Here is a 24904-nt window from a genome sequence, read left to right as displayed (position 1 = left end):
ATGCTGACTTACAGAAGCAAGTGAAGCGAACTGTTTCCTTGAGACTTTGACATGATTAATAGACATTTTCTTCAACAGAAGAAACAAAAAGGTCATTGGGATTTTCTCACAGACTATAGCTGGTGTGATGCCAGGTGATGTTTTGAGTGTGTGCACAAAGAATGCATCATTAGTCAAATCTATTTGTGTGTGAATCTTAGTGGAAAATGGTCCCACAGTGCCAGATGTCTCTCCTAGGGGGACTCTGGGGCCACAGCAGGACAGCAGCCAGCAGGGTTAGAGTTTAACTAAGCCCATTCAGCTCTGACAGTAGCTGCCTCTGTTATACCTCACTGAATGAACTTTAGTAAACTTGCACTCACTTAACTCCATTATAACATTGTGTTCCTGTATGTTATTGCACTGCAGAACACTCATGTACATTAAAACTGCAACCTGCCGAGCACACAGATTGCTTGAGTGCACATGGTGTTCAGATGCTGTCACACTTAAGTATTAATGCTTGCCACGTAAAGGACCAAACCTGACAAATTTTGCATGACTTCGGTGAATCAGAACTAACGTTTTTTAAAAATTGATCAGAATTATCTTGGGTGGTGTCAAGCCCATGATGCAGCGACGGTGTCCCTGCACAATAGTGTCAGGGAGAACTTGTTTGGGCGGAACATTTGGGGGGCATTAAAATGGCTAAAATGGCTTTGTCCCAGTTCTCAAGAATATAGGTAACTGCTGCTACCTTTGTACCATTGCCAGGTGCTAACCTGCCATTTTCAGTGTGCAGGTTGCCAGCTTGGTTGTTGTTGTAGTGACAACAATCATAGCTGAATATCATAAAAAAAAACTGTAAAATTAAAAAAAAGAAAAGATCTTCCTTCCTGGCAGAGAGCCATCAGACAGGCGGCTGGGACAAGGGTCAATCCCAGAGAGGCAACAACAGATGAGCAGCGGAAGGGTATGTATGTGTGTGTGTGTATGTGTGTCTACTTTGTGTGTGTGTGTGTGTGTGTGTGTGTGAGGGGAGGAGACAACCCAGACCTGCTGATAAAGCTGTGAGAGTGTTGAAGGGGTTTTATTTGTTGAGGGGATTTTTAGGACACTGATGAGAGCAGCGAGATCGGATGGAGATTAACTTTCTTAAACTTTTAATGGGTCGCCATGGAAACAAAACTGGATTAATGCAACAGGACAATATTGACTGACAAGATTCTTCTCGTGGCGATCAAACCAGTCTGACAAGTGTTTAGCTTCTGGAGCAACTTCTTGGTATATTTGATATTTCAGTTTACAGTTTTTACAATATTTTAGAGTCTTAACATTTCTTAAAGTGTAAACCTATTTTGTGTTTGCAAATATGTGCAAATTTTTATTTTTTCTGATGGTGATTGACTACAAGAGCCAGATTTTGGGTTAAAGATGAACAACAGTGTGGAAATGTCAGCCCATCTCAACTGCACATTCACTTAAATAAATTTCACCTTTGGATCTTTGGGTTTTAATCATCATCATGTCATATTTGTGTGGACCTGCGAGCGCTGACTCCTCTGTGAGCGTGACTCCTGACTGTATGGCCTCAAACGGGCAGAGCACCCAGAGCGACGTGCGGCCTCGGGTGATGGGTTGGATCCTGAGCGTCGCCTCGTGCCTCATCATCTCCACCAACCTGCTGGTGGCAGTTGCTCTACTTAGGCTGCTCCTCAAGAAGAGCAGCCAGAGCTGGTGCTTCGTCCTCAACTTGGCGCTGGCCGACGCCCTGGTGGGTGTGGCCATCACCGGTCTGGCATCAGAGGACTTCAACAACAACAGCAACAACAACATCACTCAGAGCCACCAGTACCGCCACGTGACTGCTGACCCTACTACAAACGCCACGCCCCCTGCTCAGGGTAAGACCCGATGTTTGATGCGGATGGCTTTCGTGATGTCGCCCTGCACGGCGTCCATCATGTCCATGTTCTTGATCTCACTCGACCGTTACGCGGCCATCAAGATGCCCCTGCGCTACTCCCAGCTGGCTGGGAAGGGGACAGCAGCCGCGTCCCTGCTGGCTCTGTGGATCAGCTCACTCACTGTGGGATTCTTGCCAGGTGAGAATTAAAAACATACAAATGATTCATTAATTTTATTTTGAATGAATTTATGCTGTGTTAGCTTACAGATCTGGCGTTCAGACAGAAATAGCAAGGCTGTATTCAGACACAATCAGGCACTGAAGAGGTTAGCTCAAAATAAACCATGCAAGGACATAACTGGAACTAAGTGTCATCATTTGGTCCATGAACTCTGCATGGATGACCCCTGGCTTCTGAGATATTTCAGGCTGACTGCACAGAGAGCCTGATCACAGCTTATACAATTAGCCACCACAGGGTTACATTTCTCCAAGTTGACTCCGTTTTAACTTTTCTCCGGCATTTCCCACAGCCATGAGATCACTGGCAATTGCTCTGTAATATGTGATTCTGTCTAAATGTGCACTAATGCATTTAAAAAATGCAAGGAGCTGTGTTGTTGCAGCATGTCTTGCAAAAGTTTCTTCTGAGAAAATGTCTGGGAAGTCAAGTTTGAGTCATATTCCCTCAAGTCTGAAGGTTTATAGGACAGATTTACCTGTGGCCATTATGATAACCTCCATCCCAACTGTACACAACAGAATTATCTACCAGGAATGTGTGCTTTCACATACTTCAACAGATGACAGTGAAGAGTGTTGCTGCAGAAGTTGAAACAGGTTCAACATTTTCCCAGACGATCCTGTGTTTTATTTTGTCCTGTCCCACTGCAGTGGTCTCACTGAAATTATTGAGGGGTGTGGATGTTGTGATGCAGTGCATTTGCAGAACCATAGACTGCATAAACTGTGGATGAAGTTTCTGGGTCTGAAAAGTGAAGCTAATGTAGAAGTACCTTAAACCTGTATTTTTTTTTTTCTAATGACCAGCAGGGGGCAACACCCCTGACTGCAAAAAGAAGTCCAGTTGTATAGTTGTATGACCACAGTAAAGAATTTCATGGGTTTATGGTCTCAAATACTAGTTTCAAGTCATCCTCAGTGCAACTTGATGTTCACTTGCAAATTATGGTTCCATTTAGAGTAAGGATGCTTTCACGTCTAACTTGTTACAATGGTTAAAACAGACCCCAGAACAGTATTTGGGCTGATGTGAAAGCTGTAACTTAAACCCTGGTACGGACCAAACGTACTGCGCATATACATCAAGAGGGTGTTTCACTCTCAGTGCATACAAAACAAAATGTGGATTCTGATCATTTTAATGAAATTTAAATAAAATTATTTAAAATAACATACAGTGTTTATAAGAATTAAATAATATAATATATGTATAAAATATAAATAATACTAAAAGAGGCCACTGACCATAATGTGATTTCCCTACAAGGGTCCTGATGATGCAATCACCAAAACTGACTCCTTACACAGGCACCGGACACCTTGACTTGGCAACTTTTTCAAAAGTGGAAACATTGGAAGAATTTTTTGTTTTTGTGGTAAACTGATGAGACTTTTTGAGGATTGTTTTCTTGACCATCTGAGTGTGTATCAGTAGTTTCCAATAACCTATGTCTTCTGCTCCCCAGTCATGGTGCGGCAGCTGCAGACAGACGTCTACAACGGCTTCTGTGCCTTCTTCTCCGTCATTCACCAGGTGGGCATGATCGTGTTGTTCAGCACCTGTTTCTTCCCTGTGCTCTCCATGTTCGTTTACATCTACCTGGACATCCTGAAGATCGCCTGCAGCCACCAGAAGCAGATCTGCCAAGTTAGACAAGCCGGTTCCAGGACGGCTGACCACCATGGCCATCAGCATCACGATCATCATCAGCATCAGCAGCTGAGGAGCTACTGGAGCCACGTCAAAGCCCTGAGGACAGTGGCGGTGCTCGTGGGCTGCTTCTTGATCCTCTGGTGCCCCTTCTTTGTGGCGTGCATTGTGCACCTTCTGTGTAAAACCTGCGAGCTCACAGGCGTGTTGGAGAATTATCTGTGGCTGCTGGGACTGTCCAACTCACTGATCAACCCTCTGGTGTATGCCTTCTGGCAGAGGGAGGTGCGGCTGCAGTTGGCAGCCATGTTTTCATGCTGTACAGGCAGGTCGTCGGCCGCCGGACCATCAGCTGTCATCGAAAGAGGTGAACTGCCAAATGTGCTGACTCAAACTAGTGTCATGACTGGAGATAACCTAAACCCTTCATTATTGCGACCAATCATAAGCAACAACAAAGCTCACACTGTGCCGCTATCTGCCATCACCAACCTGTGAAAAAAAACAGAGAAACTGAGACAACAAAAACATGGCGGAACAGACTGTCATTGGGATATTCCAAATCAGCCAACTTAAAAATTCCTCCGCCCAGTTTGAAATCTTCTGTGGCCAACCCAAACCTTTAATGACAACTCTGATCAATACACAGGTCTAAGACCAATATTTACCCCTATATTTCTTATTTCATAAAGAGAACAAGTCTCTGAGGACACAACAATGTGGTGAAAATAATCCATCCACATACACGTAATATTTTGTTAACTGGCATATCTTTCCATTTTAATCGTGGTCCAATGACGAGGTATTCTGTCAACTATCGTTACATTTACACCTGATACTGAAGTGTGATCTGTATCCAGATAATCCAGATAAGGAAAAAATGTATATTAATGCATTCATGCATGCAAAGTTTCAATGCTACCTGATCAGAATGTGATGTGACTTGCTTGACCAGATCTGGAGGTAGTCTGAGAGAAAACAAGACTTCTGCTCCTCCTCTTGGCTTTGTCTCCAGGAGACCTTGGCCAATCGCAGGAAAGGTCAGTGAGGTAATTGATTATTGAGTTTTATTCGCAAAGTATTTCACGACCTGAGAATGAGACTCAACAATCAACCACCTCTGAGTCATCGATCCAAAAGTGTAAATAATTTGACCTGGAAATGAGTGACTGAGTGTGTTCTACATCTTTGACCCTGACCTTCGCTCCAGCATCAGGATGTCTTTGGAGGGTTGATCAATACTCCAGAGCGGCATATAGAATAGAGGTCTGTCAGCCAAAAGTAAACGTATTACTTTTCATATTACATTTACAATGATGCACAAATTATAATTAATGCAGACATGTCCTTGTCTCCCTCCATCACACATCCACCATTCTGCAGCAGACTCATTCTGTACCCTTCATGGAGCTCAGGCCGAATGGACCCATTTCCTTTAAGCCTGAGCTCAATCGTGACCTGACAACTAATAAAGTCTTCAGTCAAAACTTTCTACCCTGTTCTTTAACTCTTGTTTTTCAGACTATCCATCATCACGTGTTCAGTAACAGGAAATGTCTTTAATACAAATGATCTCATATAAAGTATATCAGCTGCCATGTGGTGAAAACACAGACTGTCCACCTCTCCCTCATGTTCACTCTGTCTCAAAAGAGACGTCACTATAGTGTAATTTTGATCCATAATTCCCAGTGAAACCAGAGGAATAAGAGGTCAGTGGTAGCAGGGGGCAGGAAGAAGTCTGACATGCATTCCTGACAAGTCCACGAGGGTTCAGGCCTGTCCCACTGTAGAACTGGCGAGTTGCGTGACAGGCGCTCGCTGACTCTTTGAGCTCTTTGTGCGCACTTCCTGCAAGTCGGAAATGATGCAGCCCCACAAGAAAGTGGAAAACAAAAAAGTAAAAATTAAAAAATCAAAATTAATTGTTGCTAAAGACTCAAAACAAAACATTATGGATATAATATAAAATGTGGGTTTTGTTTTGATTTGTGTATTTATTTGGAAGAAATCTAAGATTAATTTATTTTTCTGCAGTGACTTTTATAGTTTTAATTTTGTTTCCAGCTGTCGATACTGGTGCATTGATTGGTACTTCAGTTTCAGCAGCCACGCAGGCAGTTAACCATCGGTGATTTGAGCTCCCCTTCTGTTCCTGTCTCTGGTCTCTGGTCTCTGACAAGACCAGTCGTCAAACATTCCTGGTTAACTGTATGAAACGTGAACCTTATTTTATGACAACATTCAGGGTCACAAAATGCTGCTGCATTCTTAGGAAAGCATGTAGGGCCCTCGCACACTTTACAGTCACTCATTTTCACTGATGCATTCATCTATGTATACTGTTCATGTCAACATCATCCAACAGCTGTAATATATGGTGATAAAGAATATACAAATAAAAAAAAAAAAAAACATGGATAGCACATAAAGTTTACTATTTAAGAGTACGAGAGAGAGAGAGAGTCTGTAACCATAACTGTAACTGATGTAAGAGCATACAGTACGTTTTAGAGACACTGGATCATTTACACTATATTATCATGTGTATTATTAAGATCATATCATTTTTAATTTTTTTTAAATATACACGATTTACACAGTTCACATATTGACTGATGACTGTCAAAACAAAATGTAAATTCTGTTTGTTACAACTAAGTTAAAACATTTTTTCTAATTCCAATCATTATTCCAACCCGGTCTCTTAAATCTACTTAAAATAACATAACTTTACATTCTCAAATTGTGTGCAGTGCAAAGTCTTGCATTGTGCACAGGTGATACAACAAATCCTTCCCATTAAGTTCTGTGGAGGTGCAGTTTAACGTCATGGTGACCTTCATTGTGGTTAAAGTTGTGAAACAGTCGCAGTCTGGTTTGGTTAAGGAACCGATCGTGTTTGGGTTAAAATAAGTACGTAAGTTATGTGCATAAATTAAAGGGACAATTCTGCCCAAAATCAAAAATACATAAAATACTACTTTCGTGTAGGAACTACTTTCTTTTTACTGTCGAATCTACTTTCTCTCAGGTGGTTCCTACAAGGAACTGCTCACAACAAGGTCTGTTGATTATCTTGCGTGATTTTTGAGAGACGTACTTTTGGTGCTTTGAACACCACAAGCTGAGTCCCATTATATTCCAGAGAAGGCAGACACCAAAACTATCTGGGCAGATAAACAGCACTACAAATCAGAGAAAAAATATGTATTTTTAATTTTGGGATGAACTGTTCCTTTAAGAAATATGCAATTACAAAGTAAACTGTAAAAATTCAAACTAAAATAAGCTATACGTTCAACGAGCAGCTTGGCAAAAGAGCTACGTCCTGTTTTAAATATTAAGCCTTTGAGTAGCTGTTTTCCTCTCCGGAGGCTTCACCATAGAAAGCGAAGCATCATTTTGACCGTAAACTTTTATCTAAGAAAATCAAATTTTTGTCATGCAGTCATCTCGTGCCGTGCCAAGTAAACTGAAGCACGACAGATCACAGCTAACATGCAGCAAAGGTCAGGAGACAGACTGGAAGCCATTATACATAAATGGCGTGCATTGGCCCTCAGACCCACTTTGTTTTATGCTGTTTTATTACATCCCTGTGATTTAGTAGCTTTAAACTGATGGTTGTCAGATAGCGGACGGGCCTGCTGTTTATCTGAACGTTATATTTTATAGCTGGATAACTATTCAGTCATGGAAACTTCCTCGGCTGCTTGAATCTTGATAAATCTTGTCCACTTTACGTGTCAGCAGTCTGAATCAACAAGGCAGTTAGAGCAGCTGATGTCAGAGATTTTCTAGGTCGGAGATAGTTAACATTTACTTTAGACTCAGAGACTGAGTGTCTACATAAAGCCTAATCGGCTGGGCTGGAAACAGAGCTAATTTACCTTTGGTTCCTTCGTCATTTGTCATGTCAGGCTGTTGTTCATCCAGGCTTTCAGTGGAGCCCGGCAGGGCCATGCTGGGTTATTTGTGTAAAAACCTAAAAGGGTTTGGTCATAACGCTCTGTTTGGGTCAACATGCATTAAAGGCTAATTCTGGTTTCATTCGGCTTTGGTCTTACCTCTATATATCATTTCATCACAGAACTGTGACTAATTGCTATTCTTGCCAACCTTCCTGATTTTACCAGGAGACTCCCATTTTTCATTGCCCCCATTTCCTCCAGGGATCACAGTGCTCCTGTGTTTCTCCTGATTTATGACAAATTTTCACACCTTAAAGTAACAAGGAATGCATTTTGTAAAATCTGTCCTCGAATCAGCTTTCTTTTAGGGGGCAAAGCAAAAACAAATGCATGAAAGAAAACTAATGAATAGCAGTTTATGTCAGACATTTACACAGAGGGGCAGATTATTCTGTATTCTTTTCTGAGAATCAAAAATAAAATTCTAAATATTAAACATAAAAATATGTTGCTGTGTACTTATTTTTCGTTATCTTCAATCACTAAAATGGAGGAAACAAAGTCACTAAAACTTTTTTTTTTCAAAATCCTCCCTGTCTTTGATCAAGATGTTAAACTGCTAGAGTTTAAAGTCTTGGTGCAGCAGAATTAAATTTAATCTAAGTCTACAGCAGACACTAAACTGAGGTTTAAAGAGAGGTTTAAATTTAGTCTTAATCTTTCTTAATTTTAAGATAGTTTAAAAATTTGGTGCAACATAAATTGAAGTTAAACCAGGATTAAATCAGGATCAAAAATTAGTCCTTGTTGGTGCAACCCAGCCAAAGAGATTGTTAAACTAAAAAAAAAATCTAAATGTGTCATTTTGTTGATTTTATTTTTTATTTTAATCAATGCTTTGTCTTAGTCTGGCTAAAATGGTCATCTAATTGATGTAGTTTGTTGTCCTGCAAGACTGTTATAACAATGGTGCAACTTGGGTGAGTACAATGTTATAATAAGCAAAGAAATGATGGCCAAATTGAATCCATCTTCTAAACATTTAGTTGATAAGTTTGGCTCGTTTACCTCTATCTGTCTGTGTGTGAGCTGAAGTAAACAGCAGCAGACCAAAATGTTAAATATTTATTAACAAACTGCACAAAATAGACAAAGAATCAATGAAGGAAACACTTTTACAATGACATGCGGACTGTGGGATTATGATGGGATGTCAAAAAAATAAAATTATTTCAAGTAGATGGGAATGCTCTGTGAAACTGTTCAAAACATCAACTCATCAACGTAGAACTACAAACCCAAACAGTTTAGTAATCACAACGCTTTAATTACAGCCAGAGGTAGATGTTGAATATGTGTGTGTGTGTGTGTGTGTGTGTGTGTGTGTGCATGCATGTGTGCTAGCTGCGCTGATGCTTCTGCGCCCTCATGGGGCTGAAGAACGGGTGCCACAGCGCCTCCTCCAGGGTGATCCGTCTGCAGACGTCATACTCCAACATGCAGCTGAGCAGGTCGAACAGCTGCCTCTCCTCCTCCGTCCTCCTCTGCATGTACTGCTGAAAGACACACAGTTAGTCCTCCAATAAGTCCTCTAACCTCACACCTGCAGCTGATTGGCTGATCAGATTTGCTGTTTACCTTGAGAGGCTGACAGTGTTTCCTGATGTAATCTTCAGAGGAGCTCTGCTCGTCCCAGTTCAGACGCTCGTTGTGGACGTAATGCTGCTTTCTACACACAACACCGTACAAACACACACACATTTTATACAGTTAGTGGTTAAAGATAGAAACACCCTTCTTAATTCACTTCATCCCCACCAGCACTTCATTTCAAGCTGCAGCTGTGAAGACCACATTGAGAAAAGGGCATAAACAGACAACCTGTGGTGCCTTCAATCATAAGAAACAGCCATCACCATGGAAACTGATGGACACAATGCTCAATGACTTGCTGTTATGTTTTGTGACTTCCCTGCAGGTGCACAATCCTAGAACTTATTGGCTGTCATCTGACGCAGATTTGACCATGGGGGCGCATCAGCAGGACTTCCGGTGTAGCCAGCGAGTATCTGGATAACAGATTTCTGCACTGGTCGATGTTTACAGCCAAATTACTAACTTGAGGCGCAAGAATGGAGCTGGAGCTCTATGACTGGATTTTATCTGCATATTTATGGAGACTTTTTTTTTTTTTAATTCTGCTTTCTGCGCAGACTGTTTGCTTGCATGCAACCAAAGCCTGCTCAGATGTGATTGATCACTACTATTCAGACTGCAGAAGTAAACCAGAAAGCTTCTGATACCAAAATTTTGTCCCTTGCCTACAGAGTTTACATTCATATGCAGATACCTGTTGTAGAAGTTGGTGTAGTGCAGTCACTTGTTTTAATGCATATTTTCAAGTTATGTATAAACATGCCAGAGTAGGAAGTGAAAACACACAAAAAAGTTTTGTTTTTTTATGTTTGGCTGAGGTAGAAGTTGATGTGTTGGTGCAATAAAGTGCAATAAAAGCAAACTCACTGAGCTGTCCCCTCCTTAGTCCCCTTTTCGCTCTGTGCTCCAGTAAGAGTTGAGCAAGCTTGGTACCTGGTAGAACCTCAGTCAATGTTCTCATTTCCTGTACTTTCCTGTATGTTCTCTTTTAACAACATCATCTCTTCTTATGCAATTGTTTGCAAAAGTGCCACAAACTGGAGAATTAGTGCCAGCAGCTGGTTATCTTGATGCTCTCCACTCCTAATACTCACAGAACAGTAGTGGATGGAAACGCTCATTAATTTGGATTGTCTTTTGAACATTTTCTGCAAATTGTGGTTGAAATTTGCACTGTAACTGAGTGGAAACCAGGCTTATTTGTTACAATCAGACTCTTCAGCTCAGTGTCAGAGGAGAGATGAAGTGCAATTTCAAGATGCAGAGCAGCACAAGGGCACCAAGTAAAGATGCCTCTTAGCTGCCTCCCTGTTTACAACTGACCCTGGAGACCCTGAGGCTGACCCAGATCACCTCCTGACTGGCCTTGAAGAACTTGGAGAACATGTGCAGTGTACTGTCTGTGTGTGTGAGGTAACCTGGTCTGTTTGAGCAGGTGGGGGGGAATCGGTCCAAGGACTTTCTCCATCATGGCCAGATGTTCTTTACTGTCGTGGGTCTGAAACAAGCAGGCAGAGCAGAAAAACTTAGTACTGTTTCTTTCTCTCTCTCTCTCTCTCTCTCTCTCTCTCTCTCTCTCTCTCTCTCTCTCTCTGTGTGTGTGTGTGTGTGTGTGTGTACCATGAAGAGTGTATGTCCCAGGTAAAACTCCATGAGAACGCAGCCCAGACTCCAAACATCACACGACTGGTTCCAGCCCAGATCTGAGCACCAAACCAAAAAAAGGATTATTTGACATGTAGCTTAACCAGTGTAGTCATTCTACTTCATGCTCTGTGGGTGTGTGAGTGTGTATGTGTGTGAGTTGTGTGTGTACCCAGTATGACCTCTGGAGCTCGGTAGTGACGTGTTGACACCAGCGATTCATGGTGCTCGTGGTCGAATGTGGCGGTGCCAAAATCCACCACCTTCACATCCAGACTCCTCAGTTTCCTCTCGTCACTCTTCTGAATCACACACACACACACACACACACACACACACACACACACACACACACACACACACACGCGCGCTGCTCAACATCCTTCACTGCATGGTAAACCTTGAAATGGCAGCATGACATATTTGTTTTTGTCAGCAGGCAGAAAGTTTTTATAAAACTTTTACCCTCTCTTCGTTGTACACCAGTTCGTGGTCAGAGGAGACAAACAGGATGTTCTCTGGCTTCAGGTCTGTGTGGGTCAGCTTGTTACGATGCAGGACTGTAAAACACACACACACATGCAAAAAACTCACGTTTTAATTATATGTTTTTATTTCAACTTTTTACAAATTTCTGCCGTTTTTATGGGCAAATTGCAGCAGCAGTCAAATATCTGCAGAATGATTGAATTTGGGTGAATCAGGGTGAACATCAGCCAACATCTCTACACTTCATTGCTCAATCATTGTGCTGCTTGCTCCAGAAGATCCATTTCTAAGATCACCAAAGTTATCAATATTGTTGAGGTGAGGGGTCAGAGGTCACACAAAGTGCACACACACACATTTAACTCACAGCAGACGGCTCTGAAGATCTGGAAGGCCATGTGTCTGATCTGCTCCACGGTGAACGGCAGGAACTTGTTCTGTCGGAGGAACTCGAAGGTGCTGAGGCCGAGCAGCTCGAACACGATGCAGATGTGACCCTCGTGATCGAACCAGTCCAGCATCCTCACACAGGCGCTGACAGGAGAGGGTCAGTCATCCATAAACATGAGACCTTAACGTTTAAACATTTAAATATACTGACAGCAAACACCCAGTAGTCTTTAGCTTTAGCCAACATGTAAAACACTGATATAAAAGATTAAACTGAATGTTTTTAGAGGACAAAGGTTCTCTCAGGTTCTGCTGCAGCTCTGCTTACAATCTGTTGTCATCATCCAGACTGTTGATCTCCTCCAGCACTGCGATCTCAGACTTGGCGACTTCGCGGAAACAATCGATGTTCCTCACGATCTTCACGGCTACATGTTCATCTCTGTTGCACACAGACATGCGGAAAAAGACAAAAAAAAAGAGTAACTGCACTACTGCCACAAAAATGCATTCAGTTTACATGATGATTCTCTGGTTTCTGATTGGATAAATAACTCAGGATGGAAAACATAAGCAGTCAAGGTCAAGGCTCAGTCAGCATGCATGCTTACTTATGTCTGTCAATACACTCCACCACTTTTCCAAAGGCTCCTGCTCCCAGTGTAAGTACCACCTCATCTGGAAAATATAAACAGACATTCATTTAATGTCATAAAAGCCAAATGCAACGGTCAGGGCAAAAACAATTTAATTTCATTCCATTTATTTTATTTATAAGGGCAACACGTATTAATCAATATTTCTGTAAATGTGCCAGTGTTCGCCAGCGGGCTAATTTTCAACTGCAGTCCTTTGGCAAGATGTTCTGAAACCTATAAAATAAGAGAATATTTCACCTATAATGTACTTTCTGCTGCATTCTTGATTAGTAGCAACAGTTGTAGCTCCTCAATCCAGAACAAACAAACCAATTTCTGTTTTTCCAAGGGATATTTAGGCAGTGATTGTGGTCAGTAAATTACTTTCATTTCACTGTTCTTACAGGCAGAAAACTATAAAGTGCTTTCAAATTAATACCGTTAATGTGTTCTAAAGGTCCTGTGTGCAAGATTTAAGTTGGCAGAAAATGACAGTATCTTCTTACCAGAACAAAGTGCCAAGTCCTTTTCCATGCTGCACCACCATGTTTCTACAGTAGCCCAGAATGCACAAACCAAACACTGGCTCTAGATACAGCCTTTTGTGGTTTTGCAAGTTTTGTTGCTACTGTGGGGCTTTTTTAAATGCTTGGAAGGGAAGGGTGAGACGAGGTAATCTGCAAGCTCTCTGCTAGATGCCACCAAACCCTACACACTGATGCTTTAATAAGAGCCTAAAGCTGTCTTCTCTTCTATTTATTGAATCAAGAACTGGTTTTGAATCAGTTCTCGGTGGTACTGTGGTTCCAAGAATCGAGCTGAAATGTGAGATTCCCACCCAAATTGAAAGGTCTAGAAAAAGCTGATAACTGGACCTTGAGTTTAGATTATTTTGACAAACTACTGTTCCCAACTTTAAGAACAAACCTTCATACTCATTTACCTGAAAGCTACCTGAAGATTTGCATGAAGTCATTGTCATTTATTGTAGAAATCCTACATATGTATCACAGCATTTCTGTGCAAGCAAAGAAAATATGGTGACCAGAAATGATGGTGTGAGAGCAGTTACCTTCATGTTGCCTTGATAGAAAGACTTGATGACAAAGACAAGGACAGAAAAGACATTAAAGACAAAAGGCTGGTGTCGCGTACATCTTTCTTTCAGCACCATGCCGATGTGATAGACCAGGTGTCCCTCTTCATCGTCTTCACAGCTCTTTCCCTTGTGACTCCTCTTTAATTCATCATCATCAGCGCTGACAGCATTGTCACCAAGAAAAGCGGATTCAAACTGTGACGAGTTGTCGTCAGGCTGAGTTGAGTGTTGGACACATGACAGATGAAGCGATGAAGGCAGGAGACGGTACATAGTGTTGGTGGTTGTATTTCGAGACATACAGGTTGACAGGACATGTGGACAAGAGAAAGACAGGATGACTATTTAGATCACGTCACTTTGCTTATCACAAAACAGGACTTCATTCCAATCAGGGACAGTATGAACACAGCACACAGAGGATTATAAGCCATCAACAAGAGCAGGAAACTGCTGTCCTCTTGTGTTTTAAGATAAAACTGTGTAAATAAGCATCATTTTCAAATATGTCTGTGTACAAAAAAGTGTGAAGGCCAAATGATTGTATACAAAATGTTAAGTTTACAATTTCAGGTTGAAAATGGAAAAAGCATATTGTTCTGTGTTTCATAAGTATAAAGTTGACATATTAATGTGTTAAAAATGTAAAAGCTCCATATTTCTGTGTAAATAAAAACCTAAACTTTCTATATTTCTGTGTACAAAATGTAAAAACTACATATCTCTGAAAAAATATATAGTGTGTCAAGAAGCCCCAATAACAATTTCACAGATTAAAATTTATCTGCACTTTTATCATTTAAGAAACAGTCTGAAGAAAAGAGTCTGGCAGCACTACAACTTACATTTTAAGGAAACACATTTGTCCTTAAAAAGAAAGTTCTCACATTGGCAAACAAACAGTTTGAACAAAAATCTTTTAAAATGAACTATTTGTCATATTTTTTGGCTACTCTTGTTTTATAGTTGATATATCTACCCAAACTCCAAATAACACATGCAGTATTTGCCAATAATCTGGGAAATATCTGATAGGAAGAGGAGGAAGAGAACCGCACCAAGTCAGCAGTTTCTGGGGAAGTTCCCGTCTTTCTGTCGGCGTGGACGTCTGTTTTGGGATCATCACCGTCTACCAGTAGAAAGAAAGACAGAGATGAGACAACAACAATCTCTTAAGCACATAAGTAAAAAACATTTTAAAGAAATCTTTTAGCTATTACTATATACTGTTATTTATTTAAATAAGAAATCAAACAGGCTGTTGCTAATGAAGAGGTAAACAGAATCTCCTTTTAATTGTCAATCTAAGATTAATTATAATGACCAGGTATGGGTAAAAGCTAATGCTCAGAAACACTAAAGTATTTCCACTGAAAAAAGTGTTATTCACATCTGGAAGGAAAAACATTTTCCACAGTTTTCTTTTCAATGCCTTCGACGAAGACGCTCCTGCTGACTCAGTGTGAGCTGCATGACACACGAACATGCAGTTAAACGACTAAAACACAAGTGGCGACGAGGTTACCTCTCCAGGAATCACATTCGTCGTCCTTCCTGCCCATAGTGCTGCTGGACAAGCTGGACTCGGTGACCAGTATTTGCTCCCTCTGCTCCAGCCTCTGGAGGTCTGCTGATCACTGCGCAGATAAGAAGAAGAAATACGCAGGCAGATGAGGGTCAGTGATGTCTTTAGCCACACTGGCAACCCTGTAAAACTGATAAGTAACAAAGCTGGAAGCATAAAACATGGACAGACAACTTTGGTGGGAGTAGTGCTGCATTTATCCTGTACAGTTGCCACTTAAGGTCATCTCAGACTCAGCTCATATTTATGTAAATCCTGTACAGTCAGAGATCTTTTGGGATTTAATATATACGGGTTGTCTGCATGTTTAATCTTATATGAGGCCATGACACGTTCGAACACTAGTTATGATTGTGTGAAAGTTGTTTTCATGCTAACATAATGTACGCTCATGTAAGGAGATAGCTTATAGCAGTGGTTTTAACAGGGGGGAAGCCAAGGTGTCAAGGCACACACAGACAGTAGCGTCTATAACCAAACTATCTAACACATGTAATGAGTATTAGCCAATCAGATAGCGGGAGGAGAAAAAAATAAGGCGCTAATCACTCAGGGCCTTTGATGTGTCACACTCTAAATACTGTACGCCTCACCACCCGGCAACTGCACAAACAGTGATAACTGGGGTTTATTGTTCAAACTGACTGAAAACTGTGAGGAGAAAAAGTCTAACAGTTTAAGAACAAGGTTTCTCAACACAAAACTGCAGGAATTTAGGGTTTTAACCATCTGCAATCCATATTATCATTAAAAGATTCAGAGAATCCAGAGAAATGTCTGCACATAAGGGGCAAGGCTGAAAATAAACATTGAATACCTGTGACCTTTGACCCCTCAGGCATCACTGCATTAAAAACCCACATGACTGTATAAACGACACTACATGGGCTCAGGAACAGTTGTCAGTAAACACAGTTTGTCTCAGCATCTACAAATGCAAGTTAAGACTCCACCATGCAAAGAGAAAGACATATATCAACAACATCCAGAAACACTGCAGACTTCTCTGGGCCTGAACTCATCTGAGATGGACAGATGGAAAGTGGAAAAGTGTGCTGTGGTCTGACGAGTCCACTTTTCAGATTGTTATCAGAAATTGTGGACACCGTATCCTCCAGGTTAAAGAGGAAAAGGACCATGCAGATTGTTACTAACTTCAAAAATCAGCATCTATGATGGTATGAGGGTGTGTTAGTGCCCATGCTGAAAAGCACATAGAGGTTTTGGAGCAACATACGCTGCCATCCAGAAGATGTCTTTTTCAGAGACGTCCCTGCTTATTTCAGTGAGACAATGCCAAGACACACTGTGCATGTCTCTTATTGAAAATGTGTGGAGCATTATGAAGCACAAATTACAACAACAGAGACCCCAGACTGCTGAGCAGCTGAAGTCATATATCAAGCAAGAATTAGAAAGACTCAAACTTCAACAATCAGTGTCCTCAGTTCCCAAACACTTTCTGGCGATGAGGTGAATATCACAGTGGTAAACATACACCTGACAGTAAAGTTTATCAGTTTGAACATTAACATTATTGACCAATAATTTGTTCCTTGAATATCAACATACAACCTGATTAACATGCTGCGTCATACTGATACGAGTACAGTGGGTAGAAGCACGATAACTTACGAGATCTGTTGCTGCACCTGAACTCTTCAGCGTCTTCCTCTACTTTTCTGCCACAGTTCATAAAGGTAAAAATGTCTAATTTGGAACAAAATAAATTCAACCCAAATGTCACGTTTGGCTGTATAGCGAGAGGAACTTCACAGCTCTTCTTCCTTCGCTCTCTGCCTGGTATTTAAACCCTTCGTCCTTCACAGGCTTTGATGTAGGAGTGTCTCCTCAACCCCTGATTCCTTCTTCTCTGTTTTCAAAGCTATACATAGTGCTACATCCCTCCAGCCTACAAACGTATTGGTGTCTCTATCTCCAGGGTTTCCCTGGCCTTTTGGAAAAGGCTTAGTTACGACCCCCCAGCAAGCAAAGCAGCTTCCGGAGAGGCGAGAAGATAACATGAAACTATAATGGCCCCTGTGGGGAAATTAGGTTTTTGGAGCAGTCACTGGATACAGCAAAGTAAAGAAAACAGAAACAAGAAAACTGTACAAATGAAAAAGTTGAGGAAAATGTCAAGACAACATACTGCAATAGATGTTAAACTCTTTAGCTTTGAAAAAAAATTTAAATTTTGTGGAGAGAATTTTGCTTTTCTTCTATGTTTTTATATTTTCATATAAAACTATTTAATTTTTACAGGTACACATTTCACTGTGAGCAATTTTTGAAATCCACTTTATAAGTTTCTAAAACGTATAAACAGCAAGTACATTATCTGAACTAAAGATTAAAGGTACAGTACATTTCAAAACTTAAAAGTTTCATTTGGGCTCAAAACTCAAATATCTATTATAGTAAGTTGCCGTGAAATTTGGAGTTGTCTCAAAAAATGTTTTGCCAGAGAATAGAATATTATTTCAATAGAATGTAGGAATACATGGATACTGTTTGAAGGAAACGTTCATCACAGGACTGGGGTGGAAGTGGAAAAAAGTGCACTGGGATTAAGAATCATTTTATATTTTGAACAAACTGCCGGTCGTCCTGCGGTCCTTTGTAATTCTCTCCTGTCTGCTCTGGCTGCAGCTCGCAGCCACCTGACCAGTGCGTGACTCGTGTGTGTGGACTGTGGATTGACGGGAACAGGATGGGATGGGAGTCATTCTTCTGGGATTTAGACGGGACAGGAGTATTTTGGGGGGAGATGAATGGGAGAGGAGTGAAAATCCCCCCCTCCTCAAATTCTAAGTTACCTACATCATTTCTTGAGAACCGGGACAAATCAGTTCCTACCAAATAAAACTCAGGCATTAAAAGGTTTAGCTATACCCGAAGGACCCCCTGCTCACTTTCTGGTTTAAAAACGGAAGGAATTAATTTGACAAATTCATTAAATGTTATTGCCATCAGATGCGTCTCAACCGTAACGTGTCAGCTCTGTAGCTCTTCTAAATCAAACCTAAATAAGAATTATGGTTCAAAAATGTGTATTTTGATTAGCATCAAGATAACTCTGAGCAACTTTAAAAATAAAATGGCTAATCACCATGAATATAAATATAAAATATAAAAAGTTAACATTTTAATTTTAAATTTTAATAGCCAAGAGTTTGACCTTTTAAAATATATTTTCCAACATAATTGAAGAATAAAACTCATAACCCCCTTAAAATATAATTTTGTCTCATTTCTAAAGAATCACATAATATTAATAATAACTAAGTAAGTAAGTGATTTTCTTATTCAGCTGGGCACTTCAGCAAACATTACTCAGACAGGGGTGGATATTGGGGAACTATTTTCAGCATTTAGTACTCCAGTATTTTCCAGCAGCAGGGCAGAGTATGTGGGATTGACTCAAAATAAACTTGTGTGACCATGTTCATGACCATGAAAGATCATGTCACTCAGGGCAACAACAGTGAGGCTCACTGAGGTGTTTTTAACAATGTCTGGACAACAGTGGAGCTCTGTGGCAGAGGTTTGGACCTGAGTCACAAATCTGATGACTCTAGGATTCACTTGACAAAATCGAATGGTTCACATCGTCTGCATGAACGTGAGTCGGCCACCTCGCTGCACGGCGGCTGCTGAAAGCCCTGCCTCTCTATGCTGAGTTTGCAGAGGAGTCTTGAAGAGGAGAAAAAAGCTGTATTCAGAGGGCAAACAGTGAGTTTCTCCTCCTTGTTCAGGGACGAAGGGAGGAAAGGAGAAAATAGAAAGAAAGAAAACTCACAGCCCTGCACCTGATTTTTTCATGTCTGTGACACATTCTGCAGAGACAGATCATTGTCAGGTGTATTTTTGCCGAGAACCATGTGTGCAGGCAGGTTACAGCAGCCGAGGTGAGCAGCACCGCGTGACACATCCAGCTACAGCCAAGTTTCATTTTCTGAGGCTAGCCCTTTTTTTTTTTCATGTGGAAGGAGAGAGTGAGGCGAGGTGTTTGCAAAATATAATGGTCAACAATTAGATTGATTGAACCAATCTATCATCAAGTTGGAGGAGACGACTGTGAAGAACTAACATTACAATAGTGAGCTACACTCAGAAAAAATTATACCAAAGATATATATATATATATATATAAATATATATATACATATATATATATATATATATATATATATATATATATATATATATATATATATATATATATTTTTTTTTTTTATGTACAAAAAACAAATTGCACACTGTAAAACGTGTGGGTCAAAAATCACAGATGGAGATGCAACAATGTCCAACTTCATTCAAGATTTAAAGTTACACAAAGAATAGTAATTCAAGGGTAATATTAACATATTTAGCTAGCTAATGCTAAGTTAACATTAGCCTAACAGCTAAGTAACTGTAAATAAACGAGGCTTGGTCCCCACCTCTGGACATGAGCTGTATCAGGGTTTGGATAGGCAGACAGTGCTTGTTTGAATCATATAAATTCATCAATCTATTGACCTGAGAATAAGTGAAATATAGATTATCGTCTTACTGCTTTATCTTATAAACCACGTCTTCATTAAAGTATCTAAATCAGAATTTGTACGGGTGATTGATATCTCGACAACAGCGTGTCCACAAGCTTATAGTTTGTGGCAGCCAATCCATTGCAAGGAAAAACTTTCACTGTCCCTTCCACAAATAGCAGGCATGCCATTCACAGTGGGGGTTTCTCTCTTACTGTATGTTATTTCTTATTCATCTTTTCATCACCTCCTCCACCACCCCCGCTGCAGTATATCAGATATTCAACGCCAGCGCCACCTAGAACCCGCCAAAGTTGCAAAATTTGAATTTTCCCATTTGTTCACACTTTTCCAAGCAAAAGAAAGAGAAAGAAGAGCAAGAATTTTTCTTTCATAAATGGATATTTTGAAATCCTTATAAATATTCATCTTCACCAAAACTTATTTTTAATGTTTGGCTTTTTTTTCTAAAATATGTACCTTTTTTTCTTTGTATGGTGGAATATTTACATGTGCTGGTTGACTGGTCTATGAGAAGAAGGTCTGCTTTTTATAGCCAACAATGTGAAGGAGGGTCTGTCATTCCAGAGCAGGAGGAGGCTCCCCTCCTCCCTCCTGACTCTCTCAGGAATGGATATGTTTCTCCGTGCTGCTCTCCAGCTCAGCTGTCTCTGATCGACTGTAAATCAGCACTGAGGACGACTCACTCCTGCTGACAAACTGCAGGACCGTTGTCACTCACTTAAGGTCCTCCGACACTCACCACTCACCAACGTATGCCAGGAGTGGAGAGCGTTTCACTCCGCATAGTGCACACAGCTTGATAGAGAGAACAGGGGTCCTATTTCTGTGCGCCTTGATGTTTCCAGAATAGTGCTAAGGGCCGATTATCTGGCATTTTAAGATAATCGGTGTCGTCCAATGCCTGCGCTCAGGAGGCATGTGTGCAGATACCAGTGTGGCTGCTGTTTGGAGCTCTACACTATGAGGGCTCTATTAAACTGCCGTCCAAGGCCAATTGCAATACAAATTTGGTGAAAATGTACTAAAAATGAACGTCTTGATATCTGTTTTATCTTGCGACAAAGTTTCAAAGTCCAATTTTGTTTTGTTTTAGAGAAAATGCAGTCTAAAAAATGCAGTCACTGCATAATCTGGCCATTGAAAAACTAATTTTTGTCAGTTTTACTCTTTCCGTAGTTACTGCAGTTATATTTTGTGGGTATAAAGTATAGTCCTGAACAGACACAGACAGCTGCAACCAATCCCAGTGGATGCCTATTAGCTCTGTTTATGCTACTTTCTGGAGTCCACTTGGAAAGGTCTGCAACAAGTCCAAAGTCCATGCGGTCACAAAAATATTGGGTACACTAATGTCTGAACAGATCCTACGTGTTCACCCTCTGATGACAAAATTTCCATCATATGGACCCCAGTGGAACCTCATGGATGCAGAAAGCATAACACCAGCCTAACTTTCATGCATCTTGCTGTTAACATTTGCTTAAATTTCCACAGTCACCATCGTCTATTCTAGGTTTTAACACATGTATCCTATCCAAAATGACAGCAAATCTAATCTAAAACTGTGACTTTGCTAATCGAAAATATTGTCCCTGTGATGTTTTGGTTTCATAGAGAGGAAAAGAGGGAAGAGCAAGTAATTATGGAAATACATGTTGTGTTAACAGCTTGGGTTATGTCGGTGTGTTGGTGTGTAGGTCCTCCATGTTTGGTTCACACTGAAATATCTCAACAGATATTGAATGGATTGCCATAAAATTTTGTACAGACATTTTTATTGCTTTTCTCTTTGAGTAGCATTTTGTGTTAAAAAAATAATAGGAATATCCCAATATCTACTAAATAATTTGGCACAATTATTAATAATTCTCAAATGCTGTATTCAGAAGACTGACTCTCTCCCCATCATGAAGTTGAAATTCATGGTTTTGAGTAAAATGATGATGATGATGATGATCTCTTGTCATTTAGCATCATCGTCAGGTCAAAATTCAGACCAAAGTGTGAGACAGACGTACTGACAGTCTGAGATGACACTCCTCCCCTGCTAATTCTTCATGCTTTGGCTCGATTTGTTTTCTTTGAATGAGATATGATCTATCTCAGTGAAGAAGGTTGAGATAAGTGACTAGTATATTTAATTAAAGGGGATTATTTGGTCCTATCAGTGTTACTTTAACAGTTAATCCAATCCGTCTTAAAATACACTTAGAGGAAATCCAAGCTTTGAAAACTGACCAGACCACACAGCTCTAACAATGAGCACTATGCCAACTAACCACACTGCATTCAAGGAGCATACTTAGGATACTGAAACACACACACACACACACACACACACACACACACAAACACACACACACACACACAGATTTAATGTTCTTACATGCTCAGTAAAATAGTCAGTTAAAGATAAACCAAGTTTGCATCTTTTTCCCAGTAGATTCCTGTTTTTTGTTGCCCTCTCAGGATCACAATTCTCCTGCATCTCTCCCGATTTATGACACATTTTCACACATTATTTTGTTATTTTCTTTCTTTAAAAGTCACCAGAATGCAGAAAACAAAGTCTTGTCATGTTTTTTCAATGCCGTTATTTCGAGATCACAAGTTCATTATTTTAGTATCTTGAGATAACAAAGCTCATTTTCTCGTGATGATGGGTTAATAAACTGCGCCTCGGGGTCTCTGTTACCATGGTAACTATGACTTTAAGGGACAGACTTGCCTGTGTCACTCTCTTCCACAAAGCGGGATGTGACATTTTCATCTTAAATCTGTTGCTACAGTTGTTAAGATGCTGTCTATGCACGCTGGCAGGGCTCTCCTGACCTGTCCAACATTATAAGTAATAAGAGGAAAGAGTGTTTTATTTGAAAACAAGTTGATTGTCTCACATCATGAGATTACAAAGGTTGATTTGAGATTTGAACATAGCTTGTCTTTTAGCCTGTGGTAATAAGTACTTATTAATTTAGACATTTAATGTATATGTAAAAAAAAAATATCTGGTGTCTTCAGAGCAGCTCAGACGGTGTCCTGATGTCCCGGCTCACGTGTGTCAACAGCATGTCCTGTACATGCAGACGTCCCTCCGGGACAATATGCTTTTAATAGACTAGACGGGGGATAAACGGATGTACAGTACTGCTGTTAATAAAAGCTGTGACAGATGAACAAGGACATTGATGCTGTGAAAAAATCTGTAACATTTTCTATGACGTCCATAACAGATTATAAATTTAGGCTGAGCAACATATCATTATATAGACATATATACACTTTAAGTGATCTTAGAAGCTACATTACAGCAAAATTATGTAGTTTTCTGAACTTACAAGACTGTTCTAGCATTTTTTTTAAACATTTGCTGTTCTATCATTTCATTATATATCCATATTACTGATAATTATTAATCAAAAATCTCATTGTTTTAATATTTTGGGAAAGCACCCACAGTCATCCCTACAATATTGTCGCAACATCGAGAAATATCTATATTGAGGTATTTGTTAAAAATATTCTGTTATGTCTCCGAGCCTTATTATAAACATACTTACAATGCATTATACTCTGCTTATAGCACTGTATACTTTTATCTGTAAGCATGCGAATATATTCATAATTCTTCATGACAATAATCAACATATTATAAAGGTTTTAAAATGGCTTCAAGATCAAGTATCATAAAACTTCATAACTGCTGGTCACTCACTGACATTTGTTTTGCAAGGATGATCGATTCTCAGCTGTAATATATTAGAACCGTTTTATGATGCATTATATTGTGATAAGTTACTTTAAGTGGCCATCGGAAGCTTTAAGTGAAGTAATGCAATTCCCTAATGAAATAACCCTAACTCTGCCCTAACATATACGTTTAGAAATGTAATATATATTCAATTAATCATTTTCTACAACTATTAATCCTTTGATTTCTACCAACTATTCTTTAAGTGTTAGGGCTAGTGAATTTATCAAATGTTAAACTTACTCTTCTGCTTCTACTCCTCTTTTTTTCTACCTTTTATACTGTTTAAAATATTTGGCTTTTTTTTTTTAATAATTTATTACACTTGAAGTGAAAAAACTTTGACAATATTACAATTTAACTTCCAGCTTTTTTTTAGCCATGTATTTCAGCTCATAACTTCTTTAGATGATGCCGTTTAGCCTCCAACTCTGTATAAAACACTATCGTCCCTGCAAAAAAAGGCAGTGAGTGACCAGCAATTATGAAGTTATGATATTTATATGATAAGTATAAGTAATGATCATAATAATAATAAGATACATTATTATATTTGACCATATAAGTCATCAGAAAAGGTGTTATGATTATTTTCAAAAGCATGATGCATATTGGAGTGCTTATAACTATAATTACACAGTGCTATAAGCAGATTATAGTGCATTATAAGCATCTTTATAATGCATTTCAGGTATGGGCGTCATAGAAAAAGTTTTCTTTCTTCCAGCTTTCAAAACCTCACATTGGTCAAACTAATGCAGCGTCACCCTGAGAAGTTCCTGCTGCTGAGTTAAGTGAAAGTGATTTTTCTCCTCACCTGTCTTTGTTATTGAAGCTGTGATGTCTCGTGCTTCTCCTCTCCTCTGGCTCGCTGCTGTTTGCTCTCCTGTTGGTCTGTTTGAATAACTTAACCCTCCTCTTCTTCAGCTTCCACCCACAAGTCTCTCCGAGGGGGGAACACAAACACTTGTTGCCACGCTGCATAGCTGCCAAACGAGGAGGGACAGAAGTGGCGTCCGTGGTGCAATAAAACCTTGTGTCCCTCAGAAAACCAAGACGTGAACATTCCTGCGCACTTCTAGGCAGTAAAATCCTCAGCCAGCTGCAGTGAAAAGGGACACGGGGAGCCGCTCCTGCCACGACCCCTGGCCTGACCCAGCATGGGCTCTTCTTTCGTCCTGCAGGAGAAAACATAGTGTACCATGTCTGATCTGGAACTGCTGCTGCAGGATGATGCAGGTGGTTTCTGATGTACTCCATGAATGACACCAGACACTATTTCATTCTAGATAATTGAACAAAATGTAAACACGGTGTCATCTCGGTTCATACACGACCTTACAAGATCTCATAAAAACCTCTGGTCCTCGCAGTGTGTTGTGTAGTTTTGTTTCAGTGTC

The 24904-nt window shown here is 40.1% G+C and overlaps 2 protein-coding genes across 2 annotated transcripts; one reads left to right on the top strand and one right to left on the bottom strand.

Moving 5' to 3' along the window:
* The first annotated feature begins 992 nt into the window (after positions 1–992).
* Positions 993–4378, top strand: gpr119 (G protein-coupled receptor 119). Its single transcript, XM_084730409.1, has 2 exons — positions 993–2084; positions 3598–4378. Exons 1-2 carry the CDS (start codon positions 1505–1507, stop codon positions 4278–4280), a joined length of 1263 nt encoding a protein of 420 aa, XP_084586535.1. The 5' UTR covers positions 993–1504; the 3' UTR covers positions 4281–4378.
* Positions 4379–8807: 4429 nt separating this feature from the next.
* LOC146319437 (dual specificity protein kinase CLK4-like) lies at positions 8808–24469 on the bottom strand. Its single transcript, XM_084730408.1, has 13 exons — positions 24322–24469; positions 15138–15249; positions 14671–14741; positions 13669–13828; positions 12487–12553; positions 12204–12317; positions 11853–12019; positions 11462–11556; positions 11169–11298; positions 10973–11055; positions 10771–10850; positions 9335–9425; positions 8808–9252 (listed from the first exon to the last, which is right to left on the bottom strand). Exons 2-13 carry the CDS (start codon positions 15172–15174, stop codon positions 9097–9099), a joined length of 1251 nt encoding a protein of 416 aa, XP_084586534.1. The 5' UTR covers positions 15175–15249; positions 24322–24469; the 3' UTR covers positions 8808–9096.
* Positions 24470–24904: the final 435 nt, after the last annotated feature.

This window comes from Lutjanus erythropterus, chromosome 11, assembly GCF_056507025.1.
Source record: "Lutjanus erythropterus isolate fLutEry1 chromosome 11, fLutEry1.hap2, whole genome shotgun sequence".
In the NCBI taxonomy this organism is placed as follows: Eukaryota; Metazoa; Chordata; class Actinopteri; order Lutjaniformes; family Lutjanidae; genus Lutjanus; species Lutjanus erythropterus.
This window is presented reverse-complemented; position numbering and strand designations above follow the sequence as displayed.